Source organism: Nyctereutes procyonoides, unplaced genomic scaffold (assembly GCF_905146905.1).
Source record: "Nyctereutes procyonoides isolate TBG_1078 unplaced genomic scaffold, NYPRO_anot_genome, whole genome shotgun sequence".
In the NCBI taxonomy this organism is placed as follows: domain Eukaryota; kingdom Metazoa; phylum Chordata; class Mammalia; order Carnivora; family Canidae; genus Nyctereutes; species Nyctereutes procyonoides.
In genome coordinates this window covers 13,343,616-13,369,805 of record NW_026575037.1, presented here as the reverse complement: position 1 = coordinate 13,369,805, position 26,190 = coordinate 13,343,616, and the positions used below count along the sequence as shown (strand labels likewise).

Below are 26,190 nucleotides of genomic sequence, written 5' to 3'. Positions count from 1 at the left end.
CAGTGAAGCGATCAGAGCCTGGGGATTTTATTGTGGAAAAGTTTTTAGCTACAGATTCAGTGTCTTTAATAGATATAGGGATCTCTAGGTTATCAATTTCTTTTGAGTTTGTGTCTTTTAAGAAATATGTCCATTTCCTCTAAGTTATCTAATTTATTGCTATGAGTTGTTGATAATGTCCCTTTATTTGTTTCATAACATCTGTATGACCTGAAATGTCTCCTTTTCATGCCTGAAACTGGTAATGTTTCTCTTTTTATTATTTTATATTGCTCTGGCTAGGGGTCTATCAGTTTTAAAGGTTTTCAATGATTTCATGGATTTTTCTCAATGATTTTTGTTGTTGTTGTTTTTTAATGATTTATTTATTTATTTATTCATGATAGAGAGAGAGACAGAGACACAGGCAGAGGGAGAAGCAGGCTCCACACCAGGAGCTCGATGCGGGACTCGATCCCGGGATTCCAGCATGGCGCCCTGGGCCAAAGGCAGGCGCCAAACCACCGAGCCACCCAGGGATCCTGATTTTTGGTTTTCTATTACAATGACTTCTGATCTTATTTTGTGCCTATGCTTATCTTGGGCTTAAGCTGCTCTTTTCTAACTTTGGAGAGTATAATTTTAAGTCATTGACTTGAGAGCTTTCTTCTTTTCTAATAAAAGCATTTAATTTCCTTCTAGCTGCATCCCAAAATTCTGACAGAGTGTTTTTATTTTCATTCAGTTTAAAATATTTTGTAATTTCCCTTGGAATTTTGTTTTTGACCTATGATTTACTTAGAAGTGTGTTTAAGTTTCTGACAATTGTGTGTCGGGGGTGGTTTACAGATATATGTCTGTTACTGATTTCTAATTTAATTCTGTGGTGGGCACAGAGCAAATTTTCTATGATTTTTAAAATATTTGCTGAAGTTTGTTTTATGGCCTAGAATATATGGTCTATCTTGGTAAGTGTTCCATGTGTACTTGAAACATGGATTTGGTTTATTAGGTGGAATGTTCTATAGATGTTCTAAAGATCTATAGATGACAAGTTGGTTGATAGTATTGTTCAGTTCTTTCATATTCTTGCTGAATTTTTATCTACTTGCTCTGTCAATTACTGATTTGTAACGTGACATTGAGTTAGGTTGCTACTCTGTGTCTCATAAGTTTCAACTGAATGCAAGGACACTGTATGTAGAAGGATGGTAGAGGGTACATTAAATAACAATATTTACACCCAGAAATCGGTATGCCTCTTTTACTCTCATGCCATCGTATGGGTATTGAGTCAATCTGGTCAGCAGTTGAACTGAGTTTGGGTTTTGTTGTTGCTATAGATAACTTTGATGCATCACACACTTCAGATTCCTCCAGCTGCGGGCTGCTGCTACTCTATGTTTCATGTGTGGCCTCAGGTGCCAGTGGTTTTTTTTTTTTTTTAATACTCTTGCCCCATCCTCAGCTTTCAGTGGTCTCTGCATGTCTACTGCAGATGGAGTTCCTCTCTGCACGCTTGCTCCGTCCCTGTAGGGGTGCTATTGCTTATTACTCATGGCAATTCCCATGTGGGAGTGGAATGGAGTTCTTTATCCTTTTGGGCTGGTCTCAGTCTTAGGTCCTCAGAGGTGGTAGTTTCTCAGTGTTCCTGCATTCCTGCCTCCACTTATTGTAAGAAACACTTGGCTAGGTTTTAAAATTGGAACTTTTAGGGATCCCTGGGTGGCGCAGCGGTTTGGCGCCTGCCTTTGGCCCAGGGCGCGATCCTGGAGACCCGGGATCGAATCCCATATCGGGCTCCCGGTGCATGGAGCCTGCTTCTCCCTCTGCCTATGTCTCTTCCTCTTTCTCTCTCTGTGACTATCATAAATAAATAAAAAAAATTTAAAAAAAAATAAATAAAATTGGAACTTTTAAAGGAGTATTGGAGGAATAAATTTCCCAGTGTATAAATCTGTAATACAGGATAATAACTACCATTATCAGCTCACACTTCTCAAATGTAACCCAATACTTGAGACTCCTAAGCATGAAGATCAAGGCTAAACAGATATGTATGGCAGAAGACACTAAGCTGGTCATCTCAGACAAAGAGGCATTAACTTCATATATGCTATATAGTGAAGTGACTTTTTGAACAGTGAGATATGATATAATATATGAGTACTAACTCAGAAACAGCTTAAGTTTTTAAGTTCCACATCTACAGGACCACAGCCAACCAGCTAAGAAAAGGCTATTGAGGCGACCTAACAATCCCCTAACCTAACAAATGTGAATGAAATTTTAGTTCAAGTCTAACTATGAAGTGAGGTTTAAATTAGGAAGTTCAGGGAGCACCTGGCTGGCTCAGTCTGTAGAATATGTCACTCTTGATCTTGCGGTCATGAATTCAAGCCCCACACTGGGCGTGGAGCCTATTTAAGAAAAAAAAAAAAGAAAGAAAGAAAAGAAAAGAAAAGAAAAGAAAAGAAAAGAAAAGAAAAGAAAAGAAAAAAAATGAGGAAATTCAGGGTTGTAGAACACTTCAGAGTGAAGGATATGGTGTCCATAAGGAAAAGGAGTCTTATTAACAAATGCCTGGGATTTACACAAAACCAGACTGATATGAACACAGGCAATCATGAAGTTGTAATAGAAAAAAAGGAATAGAAGAGGAAGACTAATTTAAAGGACAAGAGGAAACCACACAGGTGAATCTCATCCCAGTATGAGGAAGGCATCAATTATGTTTGTTTAGCACAGAGCCAACTGGCAAATACAGGTGCCCAATGAATAGTTTTTGAAAAAAGTGTGCTTTGTATCCCCACTTAGATGGTGAACTACTTGATTACATGCTTTGTTCTATACTCCTCTCCATCTAGCACAGTTCTTGGAACTTAGTATTTGCTCAAAATTCATTAGTTAATTGATTTCTCCGCCTTTGGCATCTTCAGTAAAGCACAATTCACAAGGCAGAGTCATCTTTCAGAAATGTGTGAGCTTCCCATCCCCTCAAAACGGACAAAGGCAAAGAAGATGAGAGAGGGATGAGAAGGGTGCTAACATTTTACCAAATTAATGAGGGGATATATTGGTGCCCACAATGTGCTGGGAAATACAAAAACAGTCATAAGCCTGTCTCGGAAAAGCCTGAGCAAGTCTATAGGGATTAGAACAGTTGCTGAATTTATGGTACCCTGGGAACCTCTATTTGTCAAGTGCCATAGAGGCAGCCCTGACACTGGCACAGGTGAAGATGAATTTTCATTCAGAGCAGTGAGCCTTCTGACTCCATTAATCCTCAGGGTTTTGATGATGAATTTCTTTCTTTTTTTATTTTATTTATTTTCACTCTAATGCCTCCTCCCACTGCCCTGTAACAGCGTGGAAGGAACGGAACAGATGGTGCTTTACGTGGAAGACCGAAGGCTCATGAGGATACAAAGCCTGCCCACTTTGAAATCACATGACTGCACGTGCAAGGAAAAGCCTTGATTTCCCCTGGGAGACACAGATGCAATGATGTTAGTATTCCCAGTGGAGGGAGGGGAGGGGAAGGCTAACAGGCCATTTACAAGGAAGACCACACTTACACTAATATACTCTTCAGCAAGAACCGTGTTTAATCACAAAACAACAGGAGGACAGATATCTGAAGATTAAAAAACACCAAAGTAAAAGAGAGGCAAGTAAGGGTTTTAGTATGCTGCTATGCAAAGCCCACTTAGAATGAACTAGTGAGGACATACAGTAGTAGAATACTGGCCTCTAGTTAACCTGCCATTGGCTCTGACCCAGTTTTAATCGGAAGAAGCCAGGATTTACAACCTGCTTAAGGATGAGGTTTGACAACTGCTATAATCAGAAGAGCTGTCAACACAAGGACAGCTGTCAAGCCAAACTGTAATTCATAAAAAATAATAGCTAAGCCCCTAAGACATCCCCAACATTGTCTGTACCTACTGGATTTAACTATACTTAGAGTTTTATGAAAGTTACAGAAATAAGCTAAGGGTCCTAAAATCAAATAAAAAAAAATAGCTATGAAGTACCTATTATGTAAAAAAAAGTTAAACAATACTAAGTGACCAAATGGGTAAAATATGCTCACCAGATTCCCGAGGACATAGTGTTTAATAAGTGGTTATTAATATTATTACATGCCCAACTTTATTTTGATTACCTTAAAAACTGGCAAAAGTCTAGTAACCTAGTAAAAAAATCTTAATTAAAAATGAATCACTCCTGTGATTAAACTTAAAATATTAATTTCATGAAATATTCCTGAGTTGCCAGAATATTTTAGTTTTATATGTTTGTAATGCCAAAACCTCCTAACTAATGATATTATTTTAGTGTTTAATTATCTTGATTATAATAAATATGGTATTTGTTTTGTTCTTTCTGCAATGAATAATATACTCTGAGAGACAGAAATAGAGGTTGTTTCACTAGATCAATTTTGGGCAGGATTCCTGAATCAGAGATAATTTTTATTCATGTCTAAACTCCCAGTAAACAGAAATAAGAATATAAAAGCACATGGATGGACACAGATGTTGATAAAGCACAGTTTTGAAAAATAGCCTTGACTCACTAAGGTGACCAGTGATAAAGAATTTTAATTTATTTTATTTCTAAAAAAGATTATCTTCCAGAAAATAATGTCTACTTTAAAAGGATACTGTAATTATTATTGAAATTATGAAAACAGGACTGGAAGTGTAATCAGAAGACCTGGACAAGTGTCTTAGCTCTGCTACTACAACTTGTATTACCCTGTCAAGGTCACTTGACCCACCAGACTTCAGTTTTTCATTTGCAAGAAAGCAAGACCTAGCTCAGACATTTGTTGGAAAGGTTGAAAGATTATGTATATGAAAACAGTATCACCAACACCTTTATCTGGGTTTGGAGGGGTTTTGTGTGTAAACAATTTATCAGAGTATATATAAATTAAATACAGAAAAGTACCAAAATCAAATATATAAATTTTCTTATGATGAAAGTATCCATATAACTAACTAGCACACAGATCAAGAATCAGACCATTATTAGAATCTCAGAAGCACTGCTGCCCTTGTTAATTCCTTCAAGATATTACCTATCCATTTCCGCAAGGAAATGGATGTTGAGTTTTTCCTGTTTTTTTGATCTTTATATAAATGGATACATACAGTATGTATTCTTTTGTGTCTGGCATCTTGAACTCAACAGTATGTGTGAGATTCATGTAAGGTGTTGTATGTTATGGTTGCTATGGTTCTTTCTTTATTGCTGTATAGAATTCCATTGGATGAATATCTTATCTGATTGGATCTCCTAATTCCTGAATCTGAAGATCTGAGTGTTTTTTCAATCACAGAAATTATCAATTAAGTATATCTTCAAATATTGATTTTTATCTACTTGTTTCTTCTGGAACTCTTGCTTAAAAATGCTGGACTTTATTACTTTATATTCAGTGTCTCTTCCACATTTCCATCTCTTTATCTTCTGTGTTGCCATTTAGAACTACCTTTCCATTCATCATTTTTTTTAACTTCTGCCAATTTTGCACTTTAACCTATCCATTGTAAAATTTATGTACTTTTTATCTATCAAAGTTCATTTGGTTCTCTTGCAAATCTGCCTATTCTTTCTTGGAATGTCTTATTCTTATGTTTTTCATCCATTGATTTTATACAAACTTCTGATAATTTCTATCCAGTAATTTTACTGAAGTTCTTCAAAGTCTAATCTTGAGGTTTACTATGTCTGCTGACGATCACTTAAGTTTATTTTGTAGTTTGGGATTATAAGCTCATTTTCAGCAGGGCTTCTTTCTTGTAGGAATTTTGTGCTGCCCTTGTTGAGGATGTGTCCCTCAAGAAAAGTTTAGCATTTGCTTTTGCCAAGTCCCTCAGACATAACCAGCCTGTACACTTATTTTGTTAATTTCTTCACTTGATTATTTATAAAAACAATCAGAGTGTAAGTTTAAACTTCAAACCCATGTGAAATAGGGCCTTTCCCCCCCAACTCAAATTCTGGTGTGTGGCAGATAAACTTCTTTGTCTTCCTTTCTTAAACTGGTGGGCCAACTTTTTCTAATGTAATTTTATATATATATATATATATATATATATATATATATATATATATATATATAAATTTTTTTTTTAACTGACGGTGTAGCCCTTTGAGCATCCTGGCTTATGTGCCAGGATGGTCTCCATTCCAATACCTCATTTTTTCTCATTCAGAAAGCATCATTTCCAGGGTTTGGTGGCATTGAAGCCCAAGCTCATAGTTTCCCTAGTTTAGATGATGTTAGCTCACACACTTACCATTACGGTTGTCACATCCTCGTATACTGGGTGGGAGTTCAAGACACCCGAAGTCTGGGCACATCCCTGAACCTTTAAAGAGGATTTTTGGTATATTTTATCTAACAAATAGGTGCTCAAAAATATTTGTTGAATGAATGAAATATAATTAAGAAAGTAAGTCATATTCACAGTACTAATAGAGCCTATAACATTCTGATTTAAAATAATTTAAAATTAATTTTCAAATTATATATATATATAAAATCTCCAAATATAGAAGTTATTAAAGGGTTTATAGGAAAACCTGTTTATCCTATACTTGTATTCTAGCCCTGCAGTTCCTCTTCCCTCAGGCAACCAACACTAGCTTTTCATGTATACTTCCAGAGATATCTTATGCAGTTACTAGCAATATGTATAGATTTTTTCCATGGTAGCACACTACGTACCACTGTTCTGCTCCTTAATCCTTTCACTTAACAATGTATCTTAGATATTTTTCTGTGTTAGTATGCAAAGAAAATAAAACTTATTTTGAAGCCAATCAGGAAAACCTTTGGAAAATTCCAATCCTGCTGCTATCTAGAAATACATTTTGCAATATATCGACCTTAAAATGGACAAATTCCCACCTCTACTGAGGCATTTGCCCCTAATGGTTAACTAGGGGTCACGCAGTGACTCATTTCCATTTTCAAGGGTCCATTCAGTCTCACTCAGCTGTTAACGAGTTTCTGGATGGAGAAGAGAAAGGAAAGCACAACACATGCCACAGAGAAGGCACTACAAATATCTGAATGAGTGGATGCAACAAGAAAATGAGGGGCTGAAGATCAGAGCTGAGTCAGCAGAGCATGTGGATGCACTCGCAGCTGCTGTCTCTCTAAGCACAGCAGTGAACTCTGCACCCAATCCCAAATATTCTGGAGAAAAAGACGCCTGCTTCTTAAAGTGAGACATCAGGAAAAGGCACAGTCCTGAATTTTACACAGAAAGCCTCACATTCAATGTGAAGTTTCTTATTTCCCCTTTCTCATTATCTGTAGTTGTCTGACTTATGCTTGGTTGTCCCAAATTACCATCACAACTGTGGATATGGCTAAGAAAAGTTTTTTTTTTGGGTCAAAAATTAGGGTTTAGAATAGCCAGTTCTTGGTGATGTTAGAAGAGCTAAATGACAGAATTATCACCTAAAACATGCCTGAGGAGTAATGAGTGCTGTGGAAGGAGGCACAGGAAGGGATTTGCTTTTCTCTTCTTTCCTAGTAAATCTAGAGATGTGAGTTTGAATTTCTGGCTCCTGTAGGTGAGTTTATTAACCTGAGTTTTGGTATCCTCATTTTGTAAACCAAAGCCCTACCTCTTTTTTTTTTTTTTTTAAAGATTTACTTATTTATGTATTTGGGAGAGACAAACTACATAAGCAGGGGGAAGGGCAGAGGGAATCTCAAGCAGACTCCCTGCTGAGTGTGGAGTCGGATATGGGGCTCCATCCTATGACCCTGAGATCATGACATGAGCCAAAAATCAAGAGTCAGACACTTAACCGACTGAGCCACCCAGGAGCCCCACCAAGCTCTATTTTAGAAGGAGCCTCGAGATTCCTTTACCTGTATACTGCATTGTGTATGTATATTTTGTATGTATAAGGTCAAATTATATCTAAATGTTATAGTCCACATTCTCTGATTATTACTGGAAGACAGTTCTCTAAGGGATTCTTCATGATTCTGCATCTCTTGAGAGCAAAGGTAATGACAGCTTTTGTTCCAGACTCTTTTTAATAAGGCTGTCTGTATAGTGAACAGCCTTGGACTACAGAGGTAATGCTTCCTTCCAGAGTAGAGGGTACTGTCCAATGTAATAAAAATAACATGTTCTCCAGGGCCACAGCTGGGCAGGTTTGCTTGCAGCTCATTATATTATAGACTAGAGTTCCCTAAACTTAGGATTCCTAAGATATGATACACTGTGTGTATAGTATCTATCTGTACTTCTCTGCTTAGCTCCTACGGGACTAAAAAATGAAATAACACAAACATAAAGCTCATGCTGCTTGCTGTGTTATGAAAAATCGTTTTTGGTGGTTTTTGCCAGAATCCATGAAACTGTGTCAGGTTAACTTGTTAATTTGCAAGCAGGGTATAATCTTAGACTACACATAGTTCTTGACAGTTCATAGTGGGGCTGAGCATATTTTCTTGCTGTTTATTTCATATTTGGCTCTTCCCATCTGTGAACTATCCATTTTTGGGGATCTATTTTTCTATTTGACTGTCTTTCTTAATGGCTGGTGGACAGTCTTGATACATTCTATATGCTGATCTTAGGCAGGTTATTTGCATTTTAAATTAAATATCTTCTCCTAGTAGTCTGGCCTTATGTTTTCACTTTGTTCATACTATCTTTTGTTTAACAGAAGTTTAAAATTTTAATGTACTTATCATAATTTAAATTAAGAAACCATTCCTTACTCTATTCATCTAAAAGTTTATAATTTTGCTTTTCTTTATATATCTATTCACCTAAAACTGATTTATGTGTATGGGGTGAGTTTTTTTTTTAAGATTTTATTTATTTATTCATGAGAGACACAGAGAGAGGCAGAGACAGGCAGAAGGAGTAGCAGATTCCCCGTGGGAAGCTTGATGCGAGACTCGATTCCAGGACCCTGAGATCACAACCTGAGCCAAAGGCGGACACCCAACCACTGAGCCACCCTGTAAGTTGTCTGGTTATCTACTGTTGTATAACAAATCACTCAAAATCTAGTGGCTTAAATACAATGCATTAGTTTTCATGATTCTCTGGGTTGACCAGTTGGTTCTTTTGCTTCAAAGAACTAATTCTTAGTTTGTTGATTTTCTCAATTGTTTTTCTATTCTCTTTTTCATTCATTTCTATTCTAATCTCTATTATTCTTTTTGCTTTCATTAAGCTGTTTGCTGTTCTTTCTCCAGTGTCTTAAGGTGGAAGATTAGGTTACTGATTTTCTTCTTTCTTAACACAGGCATTTATAGCTACAAATTTCTCTGTAGGTACTGCTTTAGCTGTACTCCATAAATTTTGGCATGTGCTGTCTTCATTTTAATTCATCTCAAAGTATTTTCTGATTTCTCTTTTAATTTCCTCCTCCTCTACTTGTTACTTAAGAGTGTGTTGTTTAGATTCCTCATATTTGTGAGTTTTCAAGTCTTGATATCTAATTTCATTCCACTGTGGTTGGAGAACATACACTGTATTATTTCTATTCTTTTAAACTTATTGAGGTTGTTTCATGGCCTTCATATTGTCTATCCTGAAGAATGCTCTAAGTGCAGTTGAAAAGAATATATGTTCTGTTGTTGGTGGAATGTTTCATAGATGTCTGTTAGATCTAGTTGGTTTATAGTCTTGTTCAGGTCTTCTATTCCTTGTTTACCTTCTGTTGAGCTGTCCTATCCATTAATAAAAGTGGGGTGCTGGAATCTCCAACTATTTTTATTTTTATCCAACTATTTTTTTTTTGAATTGTCTGAGTTTTTTCTTTAGTGGTTACTCTAGGGTTTACCATATAAACATTTTAACTTCAGCTTCAGATTTATACTCAACTTAATTCCAGTGATATATAGAAACATCACTTCCATATATCTCTATTCCATCTTCCCTCTTTTGGTGGTAGTATTGTTATATCTGTTACATCTATTAATGTTACAAATCCAACAATACATTATTACAATTACTTTAACATCTGTAGTCACTTTCCTTAGCCCAGTATAACTTTGTTCTCATCTGTCTCCTCTGGGCTGTTATTGGCAAATATATTATACTTCTATATGTGATGGGCCCAATACACCTTATATACATATTATTTTTGACAGTACTTTTAAAAATCAGTTAAGGAAAGGAGAAAAAAGTATGCATTTATACTATCTTTTATAACTACATGATTGTATTCATGAATCCTCTGTTTTTTCATGTGGATTTGAATTACCTTTTGGATCATTTGCTTTCAGTCTGAATATTTTCCTTTAGTATTTCTTGTCAGATGGGTCTGCTAGCAACAAATTCTCTCAGTTTTTGTTTATCTGGGAAAGACTTTATTATATCTTCATTTTTGAAAGATAACTTTGCTAGATATATAGATATATATTCCTTCTATTTCTATAAATAGATATTCAAGGTCAGAACACAGTGGGATAACATTGAAAGTGATCAGGGGAAACCACTCAACTGGGGCATAAATTGTTCTACAAACCAACCAAATCAAATTGTGGCTTTTTTAAAGGTCAGTGTTTGATATTTGTTCTTACTCATGAAGGCTCCTCCCAGCTGGAGTATTTTCCCATTCTCTCCATTATTCTTGAGAGTACCCTTGTTCAAGAAGCCTTGAACTTCTCCAGGCTCTGCTGCAAGTGAAGTCAGTTCCTTTGGGAAGAGATTAGGAGCTGTTTTATAGCTAGCTTCTCCCTCCAGGCAAAATCTGAGCCAGATTCTGGAGCCAGGAGTGTGGAAAACAGTAAACTTCTCTTTGAGTGACACCCCTCCTCCCTCTGCTCTAGGAGTTGGTGGTTGGTGGCAGTATAGGGACAGCCTGGTTTGCCTCTCCTGGCATGGAGCCACTACCTTGCAAACCAGGGCAAGGGTGATCGGGGCCTCAGTATTGTCAGTGTACCACATCCAAGCCTCCATCTCATGACTACACTTGCCCAGGATTTAGCTCTTTAAAATGTATTTTCTACCTTTTATACTAATGTTTAAGAATATAGTTTAAAAAAAAACTGACCTTGTATTCAGCATCTTTGCTTTATTGTATCAGTTTTAATAATCTGACTGTAGAGTCTCCTGAATTTCTATGTAGCTACTTATTTTATTTGAAATTAATGATGATTGTTTCTTTTTATCCCTCCCATGTGCTTTTTTATTTCTTTTGCTTTTCTTTCTGTGTAGTCTAGGATTACAATATAATATTACAGAAAATTAGTTTGGGAGGCATCTTTTTTTCATTCTTGTTTTTAAAGGAAATGCTTCAAACATTTCATCTTTAGTAATATTTGTACTAGGTTTTTGATATATAATTTTTTAAGATTTTATTTATTTATTCATGAGAGACACACAGAGAGAGAGAGGCAGAGACATAGGCAGAGGGAGAGGCAGGCTTGCTGTGGGGAACCTGATGTGGGACTCGATCCCAGGACCTCAGGATCACGACCTGAGCCAAAGGCAGATGCTCAACCACAGGGCCACCCAGGTGCCCCAATATATAATCAAGCCATAGACGTTTTCTTGAGTTTCTAGTTTAGTAAGAGTTTTTATCATAAACAATCATATTAGCTAACATCTACTGAATAACTACAAGGTATTGGACATTGTCCTAAGCACTTAGCCCATTATATGTTCATAACATATCTCTGAGGTTATTATTATTCCTATTTCACTATAAATAAACAGGCACATTGAAGTTACATCATCTATCCAAGCTCGGTAGTAGAACTAGAATTTGAACCCAGAAGTTTGGCTTAAGAGCCTGGGGTCTTAAACACTTTTCTGTATTGCTTCTTTATATTGCATTCTGTATTGAATTTCCTCAATTGCTTTTTCTGCATCTGATTTTACTAAATGGTTTTTCAATTAATTTGCTAATGTGGCAAACTACATTAACAAATGTTTAAACTGTTAAATCATTTTTGAATTCCTAGGAGAAATTCTACTTAATTTCATGTTTAAAAAACACTCATGGATTTCACTTGCTAATATTTTATTTAGGATTTGTATATATATGTTCAAAAGTGACACTGACTCACAATTTTCATTTTTTTGGTGCTAGTTTTGGTACCCAGATTATATTAACTAAACTCATAGATGAGTTGGGGCATGCATTGTGATATTCAATTGTCATCATCAGGCTGATAAATATAGTTGGTATTAATAGCTAGTCCAACAGTTTAGACTCTTGGACAACTCAGTAAGGTTTCTGACATCCAAGCAAATGCTAATAAGAAGTGGACAAAAATGTCCAGGGGTGGCCAAAACTGGCAAAAAGAGCCTAATGTATTCTTTCTCTTTCTTCTTTTTCTTTCTTTCTTTCTTTCTTTCTTTCTTTCTTTCTTTCTTTCTTTCTTTCTTTCTTTCTTTCTTTCTTTCTTCCTTTCCTTTCCTTTCTTTCTTCTTTTCTTTTTTTTTTAAAGGATTTTATTTATTTATTCATGAGAGACACAGAGAGGCAGAGACACAGGCAGAGGGAGAAGCAGGCTCCATGCAGGGAGCCCGATGTGGGACTTGATCTTGGGACTCTAGGATCATGCCCTGAGCCCAAGGCAGATGCTTAATCGCTGAGCCATCCAGGCGTCGCCTTTTCTTTTCTTTTATTTAATTTTTTTTTAATTCTGTCTTTCAAAGTCTGACGGTGACTTTGATCCTTAACCTGGTTTAAAAATTGATGGTTGTCCCTTATTCAACCATTTTCACCTCCAAACAGACTAAAAGTAAGAATACTTTTACTAAGTGCTTTATTTGCAATATACTTCAGTATCTTTTATCTCACTGAATTTACCCAGAGAGATAAAATTTACCCATCCCAATTTACTCTTTAAGAGCCATATTATGTCAATCTTATAGACTATCCTCTATTTTATAGTGAAAATTACTTAACTAAGCTAATCAGTTAGTAGGCAAAAGGAGTTAAAAAATCAAATCTTTTTCTTTGCTTCAATTACATCAAGAAAGTATTTCTTGTAGGAGAGACTGGAGCTCCCATAATGACAATGATTAGCACCTTAGTTGTCACTGACAGTATGAAGCATGAAATAATGAATTTTCAAAGGGGGACTGGAGGAGCCTCCATTTCTGTTGATGGTATAGAAAGGTTCAGTTTACTATGAATGTTCCTGTAAGAATTGTAATATATCTCTAACTTTAGAGGTTGTTAATCTATTTTCGAATAAAATATTACTGTATTTCTGCTGGTGAGCAGACATTTTTCTTTTTAAATTTGTGTTTATATTATTTCTTAAAAATCAAGTATAATTAACATATGGTGCTATACTATTTTCAGATATACAATATAATGGCTCAACGATATTATACATTTCTCGGTGTTCATCAAGGTAAGTATAGTCTTAATCCCCTTTATCCATTTCACCAGCCCCCATGCTCCCACCCACATCCCCTCTGGCAACCACCAGTTTGTTCTCTCTCTCTCTCTCTTTTAAAGTGGGCTCCATGCTTAGCATGCTTAGCATGGAGCCCAACATGGGGTCTGAACTCATGACCCTGAGATCAAGACCTGAGCTGAGATTAAGAGTTGGATGTGTAGCTGACTGAACCACCCAGGTGCCCCTGTTCTCTGTATAAGAGTCTGTTTGCCTCTTTTTTCCTTTGTTCATTTGTCTCTTCTTTATTTCTTACATGAGTGAAATCATACGGTATTTGTCTTTTCTTTGATTTCTTTCACTTAGCATTATACCCTTTAGGTTCACCCAAGTTGTTGCAAATAGCAAGATTTAATTCTTTTTTTTGTGGCTGAGTAATATTTCCTAGTGTGTATACATATATACACATACACACCACATCATCTTTATCCATTCATCTATCAATGGACATGTGGGCTTCCATATCTTGGCTATTATAAATAATGCTGCAATGCAGATAGGGGTGCCGATCTTTGAATTAGTGTTTTCATTTTCTTTGGTTAAATATATAGTAATAGAATTATTGGACCATATGGTAATTCTATTTTTAATTTTTTGAGGAACCTCCATACTATTTTCCAAAGTGGCTGTACCAATTGACCAGGCATTTTTCAAAGTACTGGATAGGGTTGGACAAAGTTGAAATAGAGAAAACTTTCAAATATGATTGTTAATAATTTGGAAACATCTTACCATAATGTAGAGCTGTTTGACCTTCATCATCCTGTAAAAGAAATTAATAACACATTTTAGAAGTCTATGTTATTGCAAAAGTATGAAAGTACACAAGCTATAGCAAATATATCTGATATACCAAAGTTCTGTAATTTATCAGATACAGTTCTTTGAGCCTTCCTGTAACTTTTGACCAAGTTCTCTAGAATGCTGAATGGCAACTTCTGCATTGCAGTTGCTACATCAGAATCACAGGACAATCAGGTTACAGATATTAAATCAAAGAGAACCTCTTAAAACGTGGCAATCTGATTACCATTAATGGCAAAAAACCCTGACACCATATATCCTTTACCCTGGTTAGTATTTTAATGTTTTTTCCTAAGTTTATTGCTGAATCTATGTAAAAAGTCTGTGATTTCTCATAAAAGTTAGTAGCTTTTGGGGCACCTGGGTGGCTTATTCAGTTAAGTGTCTGCCTTCGACTCAGGTCATGATCCCAGGGTCCTGTCGGGCTCCCTGCTCCTTTTGCTCTCCCCCTGCTTATGTTCCCTTCTCTCTCTTTCTTACATACTCTCTCTAAAAGATAAATAAAATCTTTTTAAAAAGTTAGTAGCTTTTAAATCCCTTTCAAATAGTCACAAATTCCAGGCTCATAATATTATCAAATATTACCTGATTAAATATCATAAAGAAATGTGATTTCAAAGCATATAAAGTCCTAGAAGTTGTTAAGAAAGTCAAAAGTTCCCATAGATTACTCTGATAGTTGTTATTTTTTTCTTTTTAAATCAAGATATTCTAACTACATATACTAATTATAGCACATATGAGTACTTTTAGCAATGCTGCCTCTTGAGAGAATGTGATCATACTATGAGCAAAAAATTCATCAAGATTAAGTACGAGGCAGAATTTAGTAGTTTTTTTGATATTCACTTAGTAATATACACAGCCACTATTGTGTCCCTGGTAATTAAGAATAAATAATTATTATGAATAACTGGGAGAGGGTGATTATGCCTAATCAACTATTGCGCATACTATAGCTACTTTTCTCACTTCTTAGAAGTTAAATGTGGGGGCTAATTTCCAGAACTTTTTGGCTATGGTTCTCTTTATTGAATCCCCTAGTAAGAAAAGCAAAAGCTGCCATAGGAAACTTCTTTTCTGGTTCAGAGAAGTAGTAAGAAAAAGTCATTCCTTAAAGGCTTTTTAACATAGAGAAGGTTTGTAGAGCTGACATCTGGTGGGCGGTTAGGGAGACAACCTTGAGGCAATATAACAGCTTAATTAAACTGTTTTCCTACTAGACAATGGGAATTCTTGCTGGATTTGGGGGTAAGGCATAAGAAAGTGAGTGGAGATCTGAAAGAAGTAATTAATTTTGAGGGACCTTGAGAGTAGGGCCAACCTGGCTGAAGTGTAACAGGGTTAAGTCTGGGCTGCCCACTGAACATCATTAGGATAATAAACTTAAGGGAAGTAGAAGATGGAAAGCAGCACAAAGAAGTCAGGAAGACAAAAGAATATTTTTACTCCTTTAAAAAAATTTTAATAGAAGTATAGTTGACATACAATAATATATTAATTTCAGGTGTTCTACTTAGTGATTCAAGGATTATATACATTACAAAATGCCTATGTCTTTCTTGTCTTTTTCAACGTGGCCCCTACCTTGCTCCCTGATCCCCTTTGCCTTGCCCTGCTCTTGAGGTTAAGGACAGGCAGAGGTTCCAAGTTGATGTTTACGGTGGGCAGCATGACAATGAAAAGCTGCACTTCAGAGTATTCTGACCTGCCTGGCTATAACCAAAAGCAATTTAGAAAGAACAGAACTGCCCATATGGCTTTAGACTCATGTCTAATTTGCCCATTTCCAATGTTAATCAGAAAAAGCATACATAGTGTGTGTGTGTATGTGTTTATACCTTCACATGCAAACATGTGAGCAGTTTATACAGTTGTGCTTATTAACGCTTAAATGTCCAGCAACAGAAAACAATTTCAGAAAGGGCTTAATCTATTGCAATTTTGGATTCATGCATCTATCACACAAAGTTATATTTTCCACAGTTATCTACCTTTAGAAAGTGTAGCTCTGTTGCTATTTGTGTAAGTTTCTTGTTTAATTGCTCTATTTATATATATTCAAAATTCCGTTTCTTTTCATTTCCATCTTTCTTCCCTTCTTCCCTCCTTCCTTCCTCCCCCCCCCTTTTTTAAAAAGATTTTTATTTGTTTATTCATGAGAGACACAGAGAGAGAGAATGGTAGAGAACAGGCAGACAGAGAAGCAGGCTCCATGCAGGGAGCCCGATGTGGGACTCGATCCTGGGTCTCCAGGATCATGCCCTGGGCTGAAGGCAGGCGCTAAACTGCTGAGCCAGGCTGCCCTCCTTTTTTTTAAAAAAATTAGGCTCCACACCCAGTGCGGAGCCCAACGTAGGGCTTGAACTCACAACCCTGAGATCAAGACCTGAGCTGAGATCAAGAGTCAGATGTTTAATGGACTGAGCCACCCAGGCACCCCTCTTTTAATGTTGAATTGTTTATCTTCACTAGGTAGGTGGAAACAATTTCTTTTAATCATTTTTACCACTGAATACTAAATCTGTATCTCCAGCCCAATTTTTATTAATTAATTAAAAATATTTACTGAGCTCTATTGTGTCCCAGTCACTGTTCTATGGACTGAAAACGCAGAGGTGAGCAAGAGAGAAAATATCCCTCATGTTATAAGTTTTACATTCTACTAGTAGGGGAAGTAATAAGCAAATAAATATATTTAATAACAGGCAGTGATAAGTGCTCTGAAAAAACCAACAAAGCAGAATAAGGGTGTGGAGTGATGTGGGTACTGTTTTAGATAGAGAGGACAAAGAAGGACTCTATTAGAAGGTATGTATACACAGAGAACTGGGGAATATTCTAGGGTAGCCATGTTTAGTAAACCATACCACCCTCCATCTTCCTGGTCTGAAAAGCCAAGTCAAGCCGATCAGAGTTTTCGCTTAGGATTTTAAAATGTGGAACTAGGTGAATGCAGTATGTGTACAAAGGTTCTTTCTTTCCTGATGAAAAGAAAATGTAGTGAAATAAGAAAGACAACAACAACAACAAAAAAGAAAGACAACAACAGACAAATAGTGTATTATTTCACTTACATTAAGTACTTAGAATACTCAATTCATGGAGACAGAAAAATAGAATAGTGGTTACCAGGGGCTTGGGGAAGGAAGGAATGGGAAGCTTTATTTAGTGGGGAGAGAGTTTCAGTTTGGGACGGTGAACAAGTTCTGGAGGTGGACAGTAGTGATGGCTGCATAATGTGCATGTGTTTAAGCCACTGAACTGTACACTTGTTAAAATGATTACTTTTGTATTTTACCACAATTAAGAAAAACAGAGAATCAAAAAAAAAAAAAAAAAAAAAAAAGCAAAAGCAAAAGCAAAAGGTGTCAGCCCAATCTGCAAATGGCAACATTCTCTACTTCTTGGAGAAAACTTCCACAGTAGGAAAGAATGAAGTATTCACAAAGAAAAGTCATGGTCAAAGATGGTGAGACAATGAGGCTCAGATTCTTGTCATTCCAAGTACAGCCTTGCCCTTCTTGGTTAAGTGAGCCAACAACAAAAAACTCCCTAGACAAATGTTTATCTTTTTATCACTTGTAAGTAAGATTTCTAACACAGAATGCAAACCAATTTATGACCCGAGTCTTTCTCCCAATTCCTTCTCCCATTTTGGTGACTGCCTGCTCCCAATAAGAATACCTCTCTGGACTCCCACAACTGTAAATGTCCTTCCTTCTGCTTGGAAACTATCCTTCAATCTTTTACAGATAACGTCTTGCTTTTCTCTCATGTTTTAAAATGCGACTTAAATATATTTGAGCATTTTAAATAGACTTATTTTATAGTCCCTATATTTCTTTTATTTGAGATCAAGGTGAGGAGATGGGTGATGGCTACATGTGATGTTTGTTGTGCTGCCTGAGATTTGCTTATTATTGATTGACTCCTGTGTGCTTTATAATTTTGGACTGTAAGTTCATTTTATTTTATTTATTTTTATTTTTTAAAGATTTTATTTATTTATTCATGAAAGACACACACACACACACACACACACACACACAGAGGCAGAGACAGGCAGAGGGAGAAGCAGGCTCCATGCAGGGAGCCCAATGTGGGACCCAATCCCAGGACTCTGGGATCACGTCCTGAGACAAAGGCAGAAGCTCAACCACTGAGCCACCCAGGCATCCCTGTAAGTTCATTTTAAGTGTGGTTTTTAAGTGTGAAAAATTCTGTGCTGTGTTCACTGGATTGAGGATCTGTCCCTCCAGAATGATTTTGCTTTTGTTTCTGCTAAGTACCACAGAGATACTAAAACCCTTGTTTGTTGATTCCTTAGTGTGGGGATTCTGAACACTTAAGCAGAGTAAATTTTAAAAGGGCAAACCTCTCTCTCCCAGCTCCCCTGGGCCTGGAGCACCAGCCAAGACAAATTCTCCATATTAACTTTGCATCAGTGGGCAGATTATTTTAGTCTATCTCCCTGACAGTAGTTGGTGTTCTTTGAGCTCTCTTATCTCATAAGTATTGAGATTGGCAAATTCTTTCAGGATAGCCCACTGTTGGCTTAAACTTACTACTTTCTTTTTAAAGCTCTGGGCTTTTTAAAGTTTAGTTTTAAGGCTTACAATTTTGTTTCTTACCTGTGTTTGTTTGGACCCTTGGAGAATTACCTTGCTTTTTTCATAAGATCTGCTATGCGTTTAAAGGGATGCTTGTTATATTTTATTCTGCATTCTTGGGTGTTTTTAAAGAATTTTTACATCATCTAGTCTGGAATCTTGTAGGAAAAGGAAATCCCTCACCTTTAAGACACAGTTCAGCTTCTTCAGGAAACCTTCCCAACTCCTCAGGTGGGGGTTAGGCGCCCCTTTTTCTACTACTGGGCAGAGCATACTCTATGCACTTGCTTGTCTCTTCCACTAAGCCATAAAATTCTTGCAGGCAAATACTATCTTTTACCCACTGCCTATCACCATATCTTGCATAGTGTGTGCTCAATAAATATTCATGAAATGAGAGGATGAATGTACTTTAATCTTTCCTCATTGGTTTATTCTCTAATCTCTTGACCTACCTTTTTTGTTTTAACTGAATTTTAAAAAGTCCCCACATAATTGCTATAGTGTAAAGTATAATACCAGATACAGTAATGCAATGAGGGACTAAACAATGATGAACAGGAGACTCAGTTTTATAGTTAACTGAATGCTAACTGACTACTATAATCAGATTGACTTCTAGATTCTTTTCTTCTATATGTGCATATAGCAGATTGTCTCTCCTGAATTTATAGATTACTTCTCTCCCCACATGTATTCTGGACTAATCCTTTCTTACTTTATTTTGATCATGCTTCTATTTTATTAATAATTATTTCTTTACGAACTTAGTTTCCTTCTATCTCCAGACTGGGCAACCTATTGAATATAAGAAATATATTTAATTTTGCCAAATGAAGCATTAATGAAAATACTAAATATTTTGTTCAGAACTGATATACAGGAAACTTTATTTTATCCCTTTAACATTAAGTCACTGATAACACTATTGTTTTCTGTGTAAAAACTCTGTAGCCAAGTCTGATTTTTTTTCCTACTGCTAAGAGCATTTTATCAAACTGAATCAAGAGCCATATTTCTAAGTCAAGATTCACAGATTTTACAGCTAAGATTATATTCAATGATGAAAAACTGAGAGCTTTTCCTCTAAGATCAGGAATAAGATAAAGACAGACATCCATTCTCACCATTTTACTCAACATAGTACTAGAAGTCCTATCTCCAACAATCAGACAAGAAATAAAATGTACCCAAATTGGTAAGGAAGAAGTAAAACTGTCCCTATTTGCTGATGATATAACACTCTATATAGAAACCCCCCCCCAAAAAAAAAAGAAAACCCAAAGACTCCACCAAAAACTATTATAATCTATAAATGAATTCAGTAAAGCTGCAGGATACCAAATTAATATACACAAATCTGTTGCATTTATATACACTAATAATAAAATAACATAAAGAGAAATTAAGAAAGTAATATCATTTATAATTGTACCAAAAGGATAAAATATCTAAGAATAAACTAAACCAAGGAGGAGAAAGACTTATATTCTGAAAACTGTAAAACACTGATGAAAGAAATTGAAGACAACACAAATGAAAAGATATTCTATGTTCATGGATTGGAAGAACCAATGTTGTTAAAATGTCCATACTATCCAAGGCAATCTACAGATTCAATGCAATCTTTATCAAAATACCAACACCATTTATCTTTTTTTTACAGGATGAGAACAAATAATCCTAAAATTTGTATGGAATTACAAAAGAGCCTGAAGAGCCAAAGCAATCTTGAGAAAGAAGAACAAAGCTGAAGTATCACAATCCCAGATTTCAAGATATACTACAAAGCTGTAGTCATCAAAAACAGTATCGTAGCAGCACAAAGACAGAGACATAGATCAATAAAACAGAATAGAGAACCCAGACATAAACCCATGCTTATTTGGTCAATTAATCTACGACAAAGGAGGCAAGGATATACAATTGGGAAGAGACAGTCTTCAATAAATGGTGCTAGAGAAACTGGATAGCTACATGCAAAAGGATGAAAACGGACCATTGTCTTACACTATACACAAAAGTAAACTCAAAATGGGCTAATGTGAGACCTGAAACCATAAAATTCCCGGGGGAAAATACAGGCAATAATTTCTCTGAAATTAGCCTTAGCAATATCTTTTTAGATGTCTCCTCAGGTAAGGAAAACAAAGGCAAAAATAAACTATTGGGACTACATCAAAATAAAAAGGTTCTGCACAGCAAAGGAAACCATCAACAAAATGAAGTGGCAACCTACTGAACAGGAAAAGATATTTGCAAATGATATATCTAATAAGGGGTTAATATCCAAAATATAAAGCTATGGAATGAATAAGACAGGAATAAAAGATACAGTATAGGGAATATAGTTAATTATATTTTATCACTGCAGGTGACAAACAGAAGGTAGCTCTACTTGTGAGCATAGCATTACATATAGAGAAGTTGAATCACTATGTTGTATATCTGAAATTAATGTAACATTGTGTCAACTATACTAAAAAAAACCCAAACAAAAAACCCAACACTTTCTTGGAAAATAAGAGGGTATTTTTTTAAAAGAACTTACAGAATTCAATCCCCCCTTCCTCTCAAATCTTACTAAAATGGACAGATGGCCAAAAGACACATGAAAAGATACTCAAATAACTGATCATCAGAAAAATGCAAATCAGAACCACAATAAAGAGTGCCTGAGTGGCTCAGTCAGCTTAAGCATCCAACTCTTGATTTTAGCTCAGATCATGATCTTAGGGTTTTAAGATCGAGCCCTGTGTCGGGCTCCACACTCCACACAGAGTATGCTGAAGCTTCTCTCCCTCCCCCACTTGTGCTCTCTCTAAAAAAATAAATAAGAATACATTTTTTTAAAACCCCACAATAAGATATCAGTTTATACCTGTCAGAATGGCTAGAATCAAAAAGACAAGAAATAACAAGTGTTGACAAAGAGTGGAGAAAAAAGGAACCCTCATGCACTATTGGTGGGAATGTCAATTGGTATGGCCACTGTGGAAAAGAGAATGGAGGTTCCTCAAAAAATTAGAAGTAGAAATACCATATGATCGGCAGAAACACCACTACTAGATTTTGACCCAAAGAAAATGAAAATACTAATTTGAAAAGATATATGCACCCCTATGTTTATTGCAACATTATTTATATAAACCAAGATAAGGAAGCAACTCATGTATCTACTGACAGATGAATGAATAAAGAAGATATGATACATACATATATACATACTAGGGAATATTACTCAGCTATAAAAAGAATGAGATCTTGCCATTTGTGACAACATGAATGGACCTAGAGGGTATTATGCTAAGTGAAATAAGTCAGAGAAAGACAAAATACAATATGATTTCACTTATATGTGAAATCTAAAAGCCAAAATAAATGAGCAAGCAAGCAAGCAAACAAAAAAACAGACTCCTAAAACAGAGAACTGATGGTTGCCAGAAGGGAGATGGGTGGGGAACAGGTGAAATAAAGAAGATTGAAGGGTACAAACTTTCAGTTAGAAAATAATAAGTCAGGGAGATGAGAAGTATAGCATAGAGAATACAACTGATTAAAAAAAAAAAGATGTAAATTTGCAGGCACGGAAATAACATGCTTCCTAGATGTTCTCTGTGAGAAGAAAATTCTCCTGAGTATTACTGGTTGGTTATTTTTGTGACCACAGTGATACTAATACTCTAATTTAATTCAGACCTGACCTATCATCTCTACCAGTATTAGTTCTAAAGATATTAGTAGTAGGGCAGCACAAACCATTAAATGCATAATAACAGAGATGTACAGAGGGGATGGATTTTCCCATGTGGTCAATGAGAGATTTTGTTCTTATTCAGTAATTTGATATTTATTCATTTTTTTTTAAATTTACTTATGATAGTCACAGAGAGAGAGAGAGAGAGAGAGAGAGAGGCAGAGACACAGGCAGAGGGAGAAGCAGGCTCCATGCACCGGGAGCCCGATGTGGGATTCGATCCCGGGTCTCCAGGATCGCGCCCCGGGCCAAAGACAGGCGCCAAACCGCTGCGCCACCCAGGGATCCCAGGAATTTGATATTTAAAATAGAAATTTTATTTTATTTTAAAAAATATTTTATTTATTTATTCATGAGATATGAAGAGAGAGAGAGACAGAGACATAGGCAGAGGGAGAAGCAGGCTCCATGCAGGGAGCCCAATGTGGAACTCGATCCCAAACTCCAGGATCACACCCCGAGCCAAAGGTAGATGCCTAACCACTGAGCCACCCAGGCGTCTCACAAATTTTATTTTAAAAATACTATTTCAAATGAACACATGATAAGGGAGGTACACAAGAAAATTAATTGTGAAAGATTATTAAGTAGTGATAAAAATTATGAGTTACTAATTTGATTTTGGGTAATTTTTAATATTATTTCTAAGCTTGGAATGTACTGCCTTCCTATATGAGATCTGTGACTCTGTAACAGAATATGATTATTATTATTATTTTTAAGATTTTATTTATTCATGATAGACAGAGAGAGAGAGCGAGAGAGAGAGAGAGAGAGAGAGAGGCAGAGACACAGGCAGAGGGAGAAGCAGGCTCCATGCAGGGAGCCCGACGTGGGACTTGATCCCGGGTCTCCAGGATCACGCCCTGGGCAGAAGGCGGCACTAAACCGCTAAGCCACCGGAACTGCCCTGAGACTTATTTTAAAACCAGAAGTGTGGGGCAGCCCCGGTGGCTCAGTTGTTTAGCACTGTCTGCAGCACAGGGCCTGAGCCTGGAGACCCAGGATTGAGTCCCATGTTAGGCTCCCTGCATGGAGCCTGCTTCTCCCTCTGCCTGTGTCTCTCTCTGTGTGTCTCTCATGAATGAATGAATGAATAAATAAATAAATAAATTTTAAGAAACCCAGAAGTGTGTACCTCTTAATCCCCTTTACCTATTTCACTCATTCTCCCACCTCTCTCCCCTCTGCCAACCATTAGCTTGTTCTCTGTTATCTATGTATCTGTGTGTTTTGTTTCTTTACTTGTTTTTTTTAGATTTGACATATGAGTGAAATTATATGGTATTTATCTTCCTCTGTCTGTCTTATTTCATTTACTGTAAAGTCCTCTATGTCTTCTCATGTTGCTGTATTTAGCAGGACTTCCTCCTTTCTCATGGCTAAGTAACATTATATACTTACTGCACATATATACCACATCTTCTTTATCCATTCATTCATGTATCAATGGACACTTAGGTTGTTTCCCTATCATGGCTATTGTAAATAATGATGCAGTAAACATAGGGGTGCATATATCTTCTCAAATTATTGAAAAAACATCATTTATTATACATGCTATAATACAAATGATGCCGTCATAGGGCATCAAGGAATAGAGAGCTATTTGGCCTTCCATTAAATGATCTCAGGCTACTTTTGTTTTTCATTGATTTTTAGTCTTTTTTTTTAACACTTTTCCTCATCACAGGATTATCAAATATCCTTTATTACTGACCATGTGCCTAAACTAACATTTGCTACTTCTGCCAAGGACTGGTAATCAGATAAGTAGGTTCTTCAAGTTGTGTCTAAAATGAGGAAAGTGTCTGAGTGATGGGGCTGGTGATGGTCTTACAACACAATCTGTAGTAAGCTTTGTCATAGATCTGTATGTTCCATTTTATCTTGAGTTTGGGGCTAAATGCCTTGGTCAGTAATTTTCATTGTAGGTGTACTTCTTATACTCTGGAAGCTTTTGTTTGCAGGCAATCTGGAGTGGCAAGTAACTAAAGCAAACAGAAAAGCTCTGACTGAGAAGAGGACCAACCTGGAGGCCCTGAACACATGGCACTCTTGCCTCTCTGCCAGTTGCCAGTACTGGCACCAAAAGGGGTTCTCCCACAGTGGGGAGCTTGAAAATCACTTTCTAAAGACTTGAGGATGATGGGTTAACAAGTCCCTGGGTAAGTCAGATGTCCCTGTTTCACTTGCTGTCTTTCTATCTCAGGACATTCGTCTGATCCTCCACAAAATTGTGGAACGTGACAAGAAAACAAGTGAAAGAGAACAATCAGAAGCAGTGTGTACCGATTACTCATCCCTTTTAAGGCAAATGCCCAGATTTACATTTACACAAATGTTCTCAAGAACAGGTTTGTTTTTGGAGCTGAAGCTGAAAGGACTACATGGACTTCATTCAACATGCTGCAAAAACTGCTAGAAAGAGGGACTAGAATAAAAGAGACACAGTGTGAGTGAGCGGTTGAAATTAAGGAATGGATAATGTCTTTGCTGTGCCTACAGGGTAGTCCTCTTAGGTCCACCTAAGATTCAGACTCCTAAAGCTACCATTGAACACACTTGGCATGAGTTTATTCAAAAGGATGTCAGACAGAAACCATTTAGAACTTGCCATCAGGGCAGTGTCAGCCTGGAATTCTTGCAGTAGACAGCTTGCCTAGCCATCCAGGAGCTAGCTTTTCTCTAGGAGATACACCTCAGGTGAGAGAAGAAGAAATCCATATAAGTAGGTGTGGGACCTATCTTTAATTTGGAAGCCCTGCTGTTTTATAGGAGCCATTGTATCTTGTAACAATAGCTTCTAGGGCCCTACAATGGATATGCCAATTATAAAAAACTCAGGACAGCCCAAAGTGCAGTGCCCCATCAAATATTTAGCATTCCTTTGCAGTTCCAGGTAGTCCAGGTGCAATTTACCAATCAAGGGGGTCATTTATTTTTTTAATTTAAATTCAATTAGTCAACATATAGTACATTAGTTTCAGATGTAGAGTTCAATAATTTGTCAGTTGAGTATAACACCCAGTGCTCATCCCATCATGTGCCCTCCTTAATGCCCAACCCAGTTACCCCATCCCTCCACTGGGTGTGGAGCTCGACACAAGGTTAAATCTCAAGACCCTGAGATCATGACCTAAGTCAAAATCAAGAATTAGACGCTTAACTGACTGAGCCATATAGGTGCCCCAGAAATAACTTAATTTTTAAAATGAAAATATATTTTCCCCAAGAGAAGAAAACATAGTGAGAAGGGTGACATTGTTTTACATTCTTGCAAATCCCTTTAATGCCTGGCTAAATAGAACATAACTGGATATTCATATCTCATTCAGCATTCATTCCGTTGTGATACCATGTCATATGGTCTCTAAAAAATGCCAATGTGTGTTCAAGAGTGAATGAGTGTAAAAGGGCAAACAGTGTCTTAATGTTGTTATGAAAATAGTTTTGAAAAGATCAGGACTCCTAGGGGTTCCCATTCCATACTTTGAGAACCACTGGGCCTAGGAAACCCTGCATAATTAAGACCCACCTAACTTCCTAATCTGATCTCATAAATGCTGTTTTTCCTGCTCTCCACATGGCTAGATCCCTCCTCATCCTTC

General features: G+C 36.6%; 1 protein-coding gene across 10 annotated transcripts in view; it reads right to left on the bottom strand.

Annotated features, from left to right (window-relative positions):
• The window catches only part of ACBD6 (acyl-CoA binding domain containing 6), a 213,247-nt gene that overhangs the window by 8,109 nt on the left and 178,948 nt on the right, over positions 1-26,190 (bottom strand). For 6 of the 10 annotated variants that reach the window (XM_055319242.1, XM_055319241.1, XM_055319247.1 and 3 more), the window contains 2 exons: positions 14,138-14,168; positions 6,294-6,365 (listed from right to left, as the gene is read on the bottom strand). In XM_055319242.1, the coding sequence (XP_055175217.1) occupies positions 6,294-6,365; positions 14,138-14,168 (103 nt within the window). The remainder of the gene's footprint in view (positions 1-6,293; positions 6,366-14,137; positions 14,169-26,190) is intronic. The other 4 variants (XM_055319243.1, XM_055319250.1, XM_055319245.1 and 1 more) reach the window with 1 other exon arrangement.